The 13,382-nt window shown below is 42.3% G+C and overlaps 1 protein-coding gene across 1 annotated transcript in view; it reads left to right on the top strand.

Annotated features, from left to right (window-relative positions):
* The window catches only part of FBXW8 (F-box and WD repeat domain containing 8), a 213,055-nt gene that overhangs the window by 27,066 nt on the left and 172,607 nt on the right, over positions 1-13,382 (top strand). Inside the window, exon 2 of the mRNA XM_069754707.1 lies at positions 2,819-2,923. Coding sequence (XP_069610808.1) covers positions 2,819-2,923 — 105 coding nt within the window. The remainder of the gene's footprint in view (positions 1-2,818; positions 2,924-13,382) is intronic.

Here is a 13,382-nt window from a genome sequence, read left to right as displayed (position 1 = left end):
AAGCTCAGATCCAACACTGAAACATTGACAAGGAGCAAGGATAGCAGCATCAGGCGGAGTGAAGTAATGAAGCAGTTAACGAGCTCACCAGAACACCTGAGGGAGGAAGCTCAGAAGCTGCAGTACCACTTGTGACCACAGGAGTGAATTCAGCCACAGAATTCACAACAGAGGTGTGGTTAGGGTTACTGTTGGGATTAGGGTTAGGGGAGTGTTTGGATTAGGGTTTCAGTTATAATTGGGGGGTTTCCACTGTTTAGGCACATCAGGGGCTCTCCAAACGCGACATGGTGTCCGATCTCAATTCCAGCCAATTCTGCGTTGAAAAAGTAAAACAGTGCTCCTTCCCTTCCGAGCTCTCCCGTGTGCCCAAACAGGAGTTTACTCCAACATATGGGGTATCAGCGTACTCAGGACAAATAGGACAACAACTTTTGGGGTCCAATTTTTCCTGTTACCCTTGGGAAAATACAAAACTGGGGGCTAAAAAAGAATTTTTGTGGGAAAAAAAGGATTTTTTTATTTTCACGGCTCTGCGTTATAAACTGTAGTGAAACACTTGGGGGTTCAAAGTTCTCACAACACATCTAGATAAGTTCCTTGGGGGGTCTAGTTTCCAATATGGGGTCACTTGTGGGGGGTTTCTACTGTTTAGGTACATTAGGGGCTCTGCAAACGCAATTTGACGCCTGCAGATCATTCCATCTAAGTCTGCATTCCAAATGGCGCTCCTTCCCTTCCGAGCCCTCCCATGCGCCTAAACGGTGGTTCCCCCCCACATATGGGGTATCAGCGTACTCAGGACAAATTGGACAACAACTTTTGGTGTCGAATTTGGGGGCTAAAAAATAATATTTGTGGGAAAAAATGTTTGTTTTATTTTTACGGCTCTGCATTATAAACTTCTGTGAAGCACTTGGTGGGTCAAAGTGCTCACCACACCTCTAGATAAGTTCCTTAGGGGGTCTACTTTCCAAAATGGTGTCACTTGTGGGGGGTTTCAATGTTTAGGCACATCAGGGGCTCTCCAAACGCAACATGGCGTCCCATTTCAATTCCTGTCAATTTTGCATTGAAAAGTCAAACGGCGCTCCTTCCCTTCCGAGCTCTCCCATTCGCCCAAACAGTGGTTTACCCCCACATATGGGGTATCAGCGTACTCAGGACAAATTCTAGAACTTTTGGCGTCCAATTTCTTCTCTTACACTTGGGAAAATAAAAAATTGGGGGCGAAAAGATAATTTTTGTGAAAAAATTATTTTTTATTTTTACGGTTCTGCATAATAAACTTCTGTGAAGCACTTGGTGGGTCAAAGAGCTCACCACACCTCTAGATAAGTTCCTTAGGGGGTCTACTTTCCAAAATGGTGTCACTTGTGGGGGGGGTTCAATGTTTAGGCACATCAGAGGCTCTCCAAACGCAACATGGTGTCCCATCTCGATTCCAGTCAATTTTGCATTGAAAAGTCAAATGGCGCTCCTCCGCTTCTGAGCTCTGTCATGTGCCCAAACAGTGGTTTACCCCCACATATGGGGTATCGGTGTACTCAGGACAAATTGTAAAACAACTTTTGGGGTCCATTTTCTCCTGTTACCCTTGGTAAAATAAAACAAATTGTTCATTTTTATTTAAACATTCCAAAAATTCCTGTGAAGCACCAGAAGGGTTAATAAACTTCTTGAATATGGTTTTGAGCACCTTGAAGGGTGCAGTTTTTAGAATGGTGTCACACTTGGGTATTTTCTATCATATAGACCCCTCAAAATGACTTCAAATGAGATGTGGTCCCTAAAAAAAAAAAATGGTGTTGTAAAAATGAGAAATTGCTGGTCAACTTTTAACCCTTATAACTCCCTAACAAAAAAAATTTTGGTTCCAAAATTGTGCTGATGTAAGGTAGACATGTGGGAAATGTTACTTATTAAGTATTTTGTGTGACATATCTCTGTGATTTAATTGCATAAAAATTCAAAGTTGGAAAATTGCGAAATTTTCGCCAAATTTCTGTTTTTTTCACAAATAAACGCAGGTACTATCAAAGAATTTTTACCACTATCATGAAGTACAATATGTCACAAGAAAACAATGTCAGAATCACTGGGATCCGTTGAAGCGTTCCAGAGTTATAAACTCATAAAGGGACAGTGGTCAGAATTGTAAAAATTGGCCCGGTCATTAATGTGCAAACCACCCATGGGGGTAAAGGGGTTAAGGATCGGCTATTTTCAGTTTTCCCCCTTCTTTCAAGAGCTATTACTTTTTTTATTTTCTGTTGACATAGACATTTGTGGACTTGTTTTTTGTGAATTATGTTGACGCTTTAAATGACACCATTCTTTTTCCCATATAAAGTCCTTTAAAAAGATAGAATCAATAATTTTTAGAACTCTTCTCCATCATTCTTTAGGTCAGTATCATTACTGCAAACTTATTAGTTTTATTTTTTACATTTTTTTACTTGTTAGGAAAAGCTAGAACTCTGAAAAAAAAACAAAAAAAAAAACGTTTTGGTTTGAGTCACCATTTTGAGACCTTTAACATATATATATTTTACTCTATCAATAAAGCTTTTGTTTTTTTTCCGACCTTTTATTTTTAATGGTAGCATTTTAGCTTTTGGGTAATATTTTGATGACTTTTTTTTTATTGCACTTTTTTTTCGAAATGTGGCAAACAAAAAAAATGCCAGTTCTGGCTTTTTAGATTGTATTTCGTTTCGATATGGAAGGAATGTTAATGCCTGGGAAACAGATTGTTGTCCATGTTTTCCCAGACTATGTTTATTACTTTTATAATTGATGTTTTCCTTTCTTTTAGAATGAAATAAATGAGATACCGTTCTTTGATATCCAGCTGCCGTATGAAATTGCTCTACAGATCTTTCAGTACTTGGACAGGAGAGATCTTGGCAGATGTGCACAGGTATGTATGCCTTTACCAGATTACTTTTTAATGAACAGTTTGACGATGGAACACCTCAGGGTGTAGGTTGTTGTGAATTCCGCTCTTGGGCTCCCTCCGGTGGTTGTAAGTGGCACTTTTGTGAGTTCTGCTCTTGGGCTCCCTCCGGAGGTTTTAAGTGGAATGGCTGCTCCTTGGATTTAGCTGTCAGCAGCTGCTTCCACTAATTGTCTATTCTGCTCGGCTATTTAGCCTGGCTCTTTCCTTTAGCTTGTGCCACTTGTCAATGGTTCCTGGTTGGATTCACATCTCTTTGGATTTCCCTGTTATCCTGACCAGTTCAGCAAAGCTAAGTCCTTGCTTGCTCTTTTCTGTCCACAGGTTGTGGACTTATCCGTTCTGTGCTTTCTATGTTTGTCCAGCTTGTCAGTATGAATTAATTCAGTGATGCTGGAAGCTCTGGGAAGCAGATTTACCCTCCACACCTTTAGTCAGGTGTGGAGATTTTTGTAAACTTTGTGTGGATTTTTTGTAGTGTTTTATACTGACCGCACAGTATTCCATCCTGTCCTATCTATCTAGCTAGACTGGCCTCCTGTGCTCATCCTGGTTTCATTCTGTGTATGTCTTTTCCCTCTCCACTCACAGTCATTACTTGTGGGGGGCTATCTATCCTTTGGGGATTTTCTCTGAGGCAAGATAGTTTTCCTGTTTCTATCTTTAGGGGTAGTTAGTTCTCAGGCTGTGACGAGATGCCTAGGGAGTGTTAGGAGCATCCCACGGCTACTTCTAGTGTTGTGTTGAGCTTAGGGACTGCGGTCAGTACAGGTACCATTTCCTTCAGAGCTCGTCCCATGTTGCTCCTAAACCACCAGATCATAACAGTAGGTCTTATATCTCCTTTTCACATCACTTGCATAGATTTTTGGAGCTCCAATAGAAATAAATGGAGAGGAATATACATATGATGCCACCTCTCCTTTCCCGATAACACACATAGGGGCCTATGGTAGAGATCAGGTATGGACTGGGGATGAACTTCAGCCCTGGCATTTGAAATCACACAGGCCCATATTGTCACCATCCCCAAGAACCAGATGGGATATATTACTAATATTACCCTGGATGGAGGAAAGGAAGATTTTCTACAAGACCAATATTTCTAATGATACCCATGGCCTGCTGGGGTAAGTGACACAGTCAGCAACTTTGTGCTCCATCACAACTCTTAACAGTATGGGTATCTTGAGAACACCGATTAACATCGTAGCAGACAAGGCAGCCCACAACCAGACAGGCCCTTCTGGCATTTGCCAGAATTGCCAGATGGCCAGTCCGGCCCTGGTAGAGATACGTTCGGATCGCAGCGATGAGAATATTTTGAGCTTTATTGAGGTGCTGATGGACAGGTATGTTGTGCTTGGGTCAGTGAACCAATACAATTTTCCTCTATTTTTAATTATTTTGAGATTTTGCTCTCTCATAATAGTGTCTTAGACTTAGAGAATGCAAAATGTGAAGAAAAAAGTTCTATGTAGATTTAGGTTTTCTACATTTATTTTTCAAAGGTTTGAAAGAATGCAAATTTCTAAGTTGCATGCATTTATGTTTCTCCTCATAAGTTTGGTCAGAACCTAGATGGAGAAATGGAGTAAACACTATTTCATTCAGAACTGTACAGGCTTCCACCTGATATGTCACAAGAATATCTTTGCTAATGTTTTACCCATGCGGACTCGAATGCAATATTTTGAAAAGTATTTCCAACAAATCAATACGTTTTCAAAAACTTCACATGTGCCTCCTGTGCTCCTTGCCACATTTGTACCATAATTCAAGTTGGAATCTCAAAGGGATCATATTAAAAAAGTAACTATATGAACAGTGTCAAATTTGAAAATCTCGAATTCAGATCTGTTCAGCCTATGGTCTTGTCTTTTCCAAATAAAAAAAAGAAAAAGAAACTTGTTCTTATCTTAAACCAGGCAAATCATTAGATGACTCTATATAGTGGATACAGTGAAAGGTTTTTACAATAGTGATGGAGTGAGCCGAATTATGCCGTGCACGAAAGATTGTGTCTCTATGAAAGTGAACGCTAAAAAAAACTCCAGTCCGAAAGATGCTGGTTCTTACCAATTTACCATTCTTACAGAACACTAGTAACACATATGTTTTTCTCAAAAAATGTATAACGTATAGTTTTTCCGAAATCGCCCATCATAATTTAGAATTTCACTCCTCAAAAACAAAATGGCAACAAACAGTCTTGTTACATGTCAAAGTAAAGCCAGTACAATCCTTACAAAATGGTGACTCTCCCGTCTCTTTATATTAATTTCAACCCGAGATATGATAAAAATGGAATTTCATATAAGCCCAAAATTCAGGCTTTTTCAAAACTTTAGAAAATTCTAAAAAAAAGAACTAATAAAGATAAAAATGTAACACTTATTTTTTTTTTATTTACTAAAGTGGCACTTCAAAAAAACCAAAGAAAATAAATATCCTAAGATGTCAGGTAAAAAAAACAGATTTGGATAATTTGAAATAGAATGATCCGTATTGGTATTATTTAAAATATAATTTCCAAATTTTTTTGTGAAAACCTTGTTTGTTTTGCAATTGTGTCTCTGGTGTTGAGATCCTCCTTGCAATTACTGCATCTATCAGATCCTAAATAGATGTGTCTGTGGATGTCAGTTACTATTTCCTGAATCTATCTAGGTCCCCCTAGATAGATGGGGAACAATAAGGGGGATATAAGGGGATAAATAAAAATAGATGCATCAATGGTGATACCACCCCCTACTTGTCCACAAGTCATACACATATAGCCATCCTACTGAGAAAAAATATCAATAAAGAGTTGGCAGTGGTCAACCATCTCTTACCATAGAATACCAGAAAAGGTTATATCTTAATGGTTACTTCTCGCAACGCTTCCTGTGTGTGTGTGTATATATATATATATATATATATATATATATATATATAGTGAGGATTGATATTAATTTGAGTATCATAATTTCATTATTGCTATCTATGGTATTTTGTGCTGCTAGCGGGTTGTAACTGTGCTGCATGGTGGTGGTTGGTTGACCTTGCTGGAAATAATATGGGTGCTGCATGGTGGCAATTGGTTGACCTTCCTGGGAATAATATGGGTGCTGCATGGTGGTAGTTGGTTGACCTTGCTGGGAGTAATATGGGTGCTGCATGGTGGTAGTTGGTTGACCTTCCTGGGAATAATATGGGTGCTGCATGGTGGTAATTGGTTGACCCTGCTGGGAGTAATATGGGTGCTGCATGGTGGTAGTTGGTTGACCCTGCTGGGAGTAATATGGGTGCTGCATGGTGGTAATTGGTTAACCTTGCTGGGAGTAATATGGGTGCTGCGTGGTGGTAATTGGTTGACCCTGCTGGGAGTAATATGGGTGCTGCGTGGTGGTAGTTGGTTGACCCTGCTGGGAGTAACATGGGTGCTGCATGGTGGTAGTTGGTTGACCCTGCTGGGAGTAATATGGGTGCTGCATGGTGGTAATTGGTTAACCTTGCTGGGAGTAATATGGGTGCTGCATGGTGGTAATTGGTTGACCTTGCTGGGAGTAATATGGGTGCTGCATGGTGGTAATTGGTTGACCTTCCTGGGAATAATATGGGTGCTGCATGGTGGTAATTGGTTGACCTTGCTGGGAATAATATGGGTGCTGCATGGTGGTAGTTGGTTGACCCTGCTGGGAGTAATATGGGTGCTGCATGGTGATAATTGGTTAACCTTGCTGGGAGTGATATGGGTGCTGCATGGTGGTAATTGGTTGACCTTGCTGGGAGTAATATGGGTGCTGCATGGTGATAATTGGTTAACCTTGCTGGGAGTGATATGGGTGCTGCATGGTGGTAATTGGTTGACCTTGCTGGGAGTAATATGGGTGCTGCATGGTGGTAATTGGTTGACCTTGCTGGGAGTAATATGGGTGCTGCATGGTGGTAATTGGTTGACCTTCCTGGGAATAATATGGGTGCTGCATGGTGGTAATTGGTTGAAATTGCTGGGAATAATATGGGTGCTGCATGGTGGTAGTTGGTTGACCCTGCTGGGAGTAATATGGGTGCTGCATGGTGGTAGTTGGTTGACCCTGCTGGGAGTAATATGGGTGCTGCATGGTGGTAATTGGTTAACCTTGCTGGGAGTAATATGGGTGCTGCGTGGTGGTAATTGGTTGACCCTGCTGGGAGTAATATGGGTGCTGCATGGTGGTAATTGGTTGACCCTGCTGGGAGTAATATGGGTGCTGCATGGTGGTAATTGGTTAACCTTGCTGGGAGTAATATGGGTGCTGCGTGGTGGTAATTGGTTGACCCTGCTGGGAGTAATATGGGTGCTGCGTGGTGGTAATTGGTTGACCCTGCTGGGAGTAATATGGGTGCTGCGTGGTGGTAATTGGTTAACCTTGCTGGGAGTAATACGCATTCTGCGTGGTGTTATTTTGTGTTGCCCAAAGCTGAGGAGGAAAGACAACTATTGAATGTAGTCTGAGGCCTGTATAATCAAGTTGGAAACAACCTTGTGCTAATCGGTGGTACATTTAGCCATTACTGCCTTATGATTAGTGCTGAAGTTAATGTGTTCCCTGCTGGTCAGTGGAATATTCAGTCTATAATCACATATAGAGATATAGTATAAAATCATCTCTGGTATTCTAGAATACTGTAAGATAAGATATTAATCACTTTGGTGTGCCCTACTGGTCACCTGTACATTCAGTCTGCGCTCCCTGCTCATAACAGAATACCGTATTCAGTATTTGATCTCTTTTGGTCAATATTACATTTAATTGTGTTCCCCGCTGGTCAGTGGTGCATTCAGTCTATATGCAACATGCAGAGAGATGAAGTGAAACGTTTTCAGTTTTTTGTATAATTGCACCAATTACTCCACAATCAGATGTGTTGTAGCGGTCAGGAGGTGTTATCATAGCAGTCTGGGTAAGAGGGAGAAGAAAAGGAAAATAATGGTGTCTAATGCTGGTGCCATTTCCATTCTATTTGGAAAATATTACAGTTTTGGCAAAAATTTGGAAAACAAATCGCAATTTTCAAACTTTCAATCTTTATATCCTCAAACCAGTTACTGTATTTTTCGGACTATAAGGCACATCAGACTATATGACGCACCCAGGTTTTAGAGGTGTAAAATAGGGAAAAAAATATTTGAAGCAAAACATGTGGTAAAATATTTAATAACATGAATAACATTCTATTATATATAATAACACCACATATAATAGTATGTTGGAAGCCACGGGTAGAAGATGGTGCTGCGGGACCAGTGTGGTGTCTGTAAAGTACTATATGAAGACGCTGGAGGGTGAGTATAAGAATGGTGGCACAGGGCTTATATTTATAAAACCACTCCAGCACTGAAAAATAACACTGGAGTGCTGCTTTAAGATCCCATGGGAGAACTATAACTCCCAGCGTGTCCTGCAGATCCTATGTCATGCTGGGCGTTACAGTTCACCGCAGGAGAGGCAGAGTGCTTCTTTATGTGTTGTTATTACTAAACTTTTAATTAATTCTTACTTGTACAGGCTGTGCTCACATCAGTGCAGGTCCTACAGCCAGCCAGCCATGCCAGAAAACTGAAAGTATCTCTCTCTACAGCTTACAGGACCTGTGGTGAGGTAATGAAGGGCTGAAACATCAGATGACCGCAGAGAGCCCTCCCTCATATTACCTCACCACAGGTCCTGTAAGAGGAAGCTGCATTGTTTCTAGTGTGGTGTCTGCAGGACCTGTGGTGACATAATGAAGAGGGAGGGCCCTGTGTTGTCATGTGATGCTCCAGCCCGCCTTCTCACCACATGTCCTATAATGAGAGGATCAGCTCAGCCCGCGCTGTGCTGTTAAGGTACCGTCACACTAGACGATATCGCTAGCGATCCGTGACGTTGCAGCGTCCTCGCTAGTGATATCGTCCAGTGTGACAGGCAGCAGCGATCAGGCCCCTGCTGTGCTGTCGCTGGTCGGGGAAGAAAGTCCAGAACTTTATTTCGTCGCTGGACTCCCCGCAGACATCGCTGAATCGGTGTGTGTGACACCGATTCAGCGATGTCTTCACTGGTAACCAGGGTAAACATCGGGTAACTAAGCGCAGGGCCGCGCTTAGTAACCCGATGTTTACCCTGGTTACCATCGTAAAAAAACAAACAGTACATACTTACATTCAGCTGTCTGTCCCTTGCCGTCTGCTTCCTGCACTGACTGCTGGCCGTAAAGTGAAAGTGAAAGCACAGCACAGCGGTGAGTCACACAGCGGTGACTCACCGCTGTGGCTGTGCTGTGCTTTCACTTTACGGCCAGCAGTCAGTGCAGGAAGCAGACGGCAAGGGACAGACAGCTGAATGTAAGTATGTACTGTTTGTTTTTTTACGATGGTAACCAGGGTAAACATCGGGTTACTAAGCGCGGCCCTGCGCTTAGTTACCCGATGTTTACCCTGGTTACCGGGGACCTCGGGATCGTTGGTCGCTGGAGAGCGGTCTGTGTGACAGCTCTCCAGCGACCAAACAGCGACGCTGCAGCGATCCGGATCGTTGTCGGTATCGCTGCAGCGTCGCTAAGTGTTACGGTACCTTTAGGTATGCGACAGCAGCGATCTCTCCTGTGGCACCCTGCTCCCGCCACCTCCTTCTCCACCGGACACCCAATCTCCCCAGCCGCTGCAGGAATCCAGCGCTGGGGAAATCTTGTGGGTCCGCTGTTTAAGTGAAGGAATATTCATTTGCTGCTCCCTACCCACAGCTCGGCGCTGACAGGTGGGCGGGGAAGCGGCCAATGAATATTCCTTCACTGTAAGCATCGGGACCACATGGTTTCCCCAGCGCCGGATTCCTGCAGCGGCGACATTTTCCTGCCTCCTGCGAGTGTGATCCCACTCTGCCGCTGCCCCCTCCCCACTTGTTACATTCGGACCATAAGACGCACCCCACACTTTCCTCCCAAATTTGAAGGAAAAAAGGTGCGTCTTATGGTCAGCAAAAAAAGTAAATTGGCTGAAATAGACGGCAGGCACCATGTCACATTTGCAGGGCCCCTAAGGTGCCTAAAAAAATAGGAAAATACCTTGCTGTAGCCAGGTGTCGGCTGGTTGATTTCAGCAGGTGCAATGTGAATGCGTCCGACATTTGTTTTCATGAAGATGAGGCGTAGGGCCGGGGATGGATCACGAAGGTCGGAGGATGGGGCATTAGGAACCGGGGGATGGCGGAGGTAGCGGGGGGTGGTTGGTGACATAATTTCTCTCTTCTCTGAAATGTACATCATGTCAGAAGAGAGATAAATGATTTTAGTAGCGCGCATGCTTTTTAAAAAAATTTTCTTTACATGATCGCCGTTATTCTCGGCTACCCCCGGTAGCTGAGACTCTGGAGATTTTTGGACTCTGGGGGGAGCTATACTCTTATTACCGATCACCGTTTTGATGAGGGAGTAAGGCCCCTTAACGGCCGCCGTTTTAATGCGTATCAGGGGTCGTTAAGGGGCTGAGTATGGACTTCAACTTGTAGCCCAGTGTTCTGTAAGATTCTGCTGTTGTTGTAACAGTTATTTGTTCTTTTTAATGGATGGTTATTATAAACTAGTAGACTGAATAAACAAAATAATCCAAATACCCACAATCTGTAACTTTTTTCCATGTGCTTGTAATATATTTGGATTGATACAATTTTCTTTTACTCTGTCTTGTTTTAGAAAAATTGCTAATCACTGTGCTGTGCTTTTCATACCCAAATAATAAGAAGCAGCAACACGAGAAACCTGCACAAAAACCTTGTTTCCCTCTCTTTGTCTTCTTTTTTATATATTTTTATCAGCCGCTGAAAGCGCTTCTGTTCAGCTGAATGCCCCGCTGCTTTTTGAGTGTTTACTACAAGAGATTTCAGATGAAGGGGCCTTGGGAGCTCCGAAAGACCGGGCCAGTTTCAAGGAATTGGCATCCTAAACTGTACTAGTGGCCTTGGAGGGGACCTGCTTGCTTAGTTAGCTATCTCGCCAAATTTCTCTCTCGAAAAACAGTAGAGCAAAGAGATGGCAGGGATCCTTTTCAGGCTTAATCACACTTCATTCCTCACACCCAAAAAACTTGCATCCTTTTCCATTTGCGAGGCTTTTCTTCTCTTCCTCCCGGGTGGTTATCTGTGGCAGCATTTTGCGAAGCAGTCTAGTATGTATCAGTGTGAAGTAATCGGCTTTAGTGTATATGTTAAGGGTTAACACGCAGAGACAGGTATGACAGTTTCCTCAAGGCAAAATAAACCTACTGAGATGGGAGCATCCTGACTTGCTGTAATGTAATGACAATGTTCCTCCGCCATCTGTCTATACATAATGACTGCAAATGTTTGGAATAATTGTTTTTCTTCTGATGCATTAACTTTACCTCCTTGGCGGGTTCACTTTTCTGAAGGGCAGCAGAGTTTATTACAGATATGAAACTTTTGAAACAACACTTCACCAAAGGAACGATATTTGACATTGAGGTTGTGTTTGCTTTAACAAATCCCCTTCATTTCTAAGGTTTTTTTTGGAGAAATAGGCTTTCTGTAACATGGGTAATAAAATGACCAAGAATGGCCCCATATTTTCCCCAGATTGTTGGGGGGATTTCATTTTCCCGTCAAATAGATAGTCTTCACCAGCACTACTGAGACCATATAACAGCTTCTTACTATGTTTTCATGGTCTTACGGTCATATGTATAAATTGTAGCCGTGCTCAGTAAACATCATTGATCATCAATGCGTTATGTGAAGAATGGACTCCATTCCTTTTTTATTGTGCTTTATTCCAAGTTGCATACCGAGAATGCCGGACTGACGACACTCCGCAGGCCAACGCCATTTTATGTAAACACACACTTTTGCAAGGCCCCCTCTTCCTGCTCTAAAATCTTCCGCTATGCATTTATACCCCTCGGTAATAATAGTACAAATTTTACCTTCAACCAACTGGGCGTACACCACAGAACTTCTCTGAGGGCTTTTTCTTATTTCCTAACGCTGGCTAGTTAAAATGAGGCTGTGCCTACAGAGAAGTTCTGTTGTAAATGCCTACTTGGTTGAAGGTGAAATAGGCATCTTTATCACTGAGGAGCATAACTTTGGAACAGAAGGATAAGAGATAATAACTGTTCCAAAATCCTTGAAGCCGCACCAATAAGAAGAGATGCTCAGTTTTAAACTAAAACAAAAATTCAGCGATGGGTCCTCTTTACGATAGAAAATTAAAGACTTCTATCGTTACTTTTAGGGAACTCTCAAGGATAAATTTGGAACAGAAAAAGGGGAGCAATTGCCTAAAACCATATTCAGGGTTCTCCTTCCTCAAAATGATAGCTAGCATCCCTTCAGTGCTATGAGCAACCATTCCATTTTTTCTTTGCACCGTAACCCACTGTGTGATGCCCCTTGCCCAGTCTGAAGGGTGGTACATGACTTCTGTCTTGGGCCATGTTATACACACTCAGGCCTTGCATTAACCATTACTACAGTCTATCCAATTTTTTTTTAAAGGTTGTCGTGGACCAACATATTGATCATTATCAGATCAGATTGGTGGGGGTCCAGCACTCCCACCAATCAACTTTTTTTTCCTGCTTCTTCACTAGCCGCATTACTGGTTCCCCCATGGGTAATAATAGGCAAGTGTAGTCTAAGAAATGGCATCACTCACTGGTCAGCCTATCTATAGAACCGAACTAGCAATTCGTAGAAAAAAAAAAAGAAAGAATAAAGAAAATAGAAATCTAATATTTGCATTATTATGGCTTTTTGTTATCTTTTAGTTAGTTTTGTTTCTCGTCGTGGTTGTTCTAGGCACAGGCACTCTCATTGTGATTCTCCCTCCTTCATTTCTTCTTAGTTTATTGTAGAAATATACAAGAGAAAGTGCTTGAGGCATGGAGGATGCTGGCAGGCGGACAAGATCGGGAGCCACAGGGACCTAAAGTACAGCGTGCTGATAAGGATTGGCTGACCGCGGTTTGCGGCCTAGACATAGCCTAGGTTTATTAGGAATGTGGCCACTTCCAGCTCATAAAAGGTTCACAAACCAAGACTTTACGCATAACATCAGTAATATTGCTATTAATATGCTCCTGGTGCTTTTTTAATCCAGATTGGTTTATATTTCTTTTATGAAAAAAATCTTTTATATTAAAAATACACAAAGGCTTATTTACAGGATATTAGGTTTGTGGGGGATGAAATCATTGTTGTTCCTCGTGAAGCCTTACATGAACCTCCAAGAGTCTCAGGAAGCTGATAAATCTGACAGGATGCCAGTGGCTCTTTATGCTCTTCACGTGAAATCTCAGCGGTGCCATGAACTAAAATGCTGAGGAGGGTTTTATTAGCGACTTCATACAGCTGAGCCAGGCTCCGCACGGCCCTTACTGGGTAGCTCCCTGCCAATTCTC

The sequence above is a fragment of the Ranitomeya imitator genome, chromosome 1 (assembly GCF_032444005.1).
Source record: "Ranitomeya imitator isolate aRanImi1 chromosome 1, aRanImi1.pri, whole genome shotgun sequence".
NCBI classification, from domain to species: Eukaryota; Metazoa; Chordata; class Amphibia; order Anura; family Dendrobatidae; genus Ranitomeya; species Ranitomeya imitator.
Note: the sequence above shows the minus strand (reverse complement) of the source record. Positions and strands in the feature narration are given on the sequence as shown.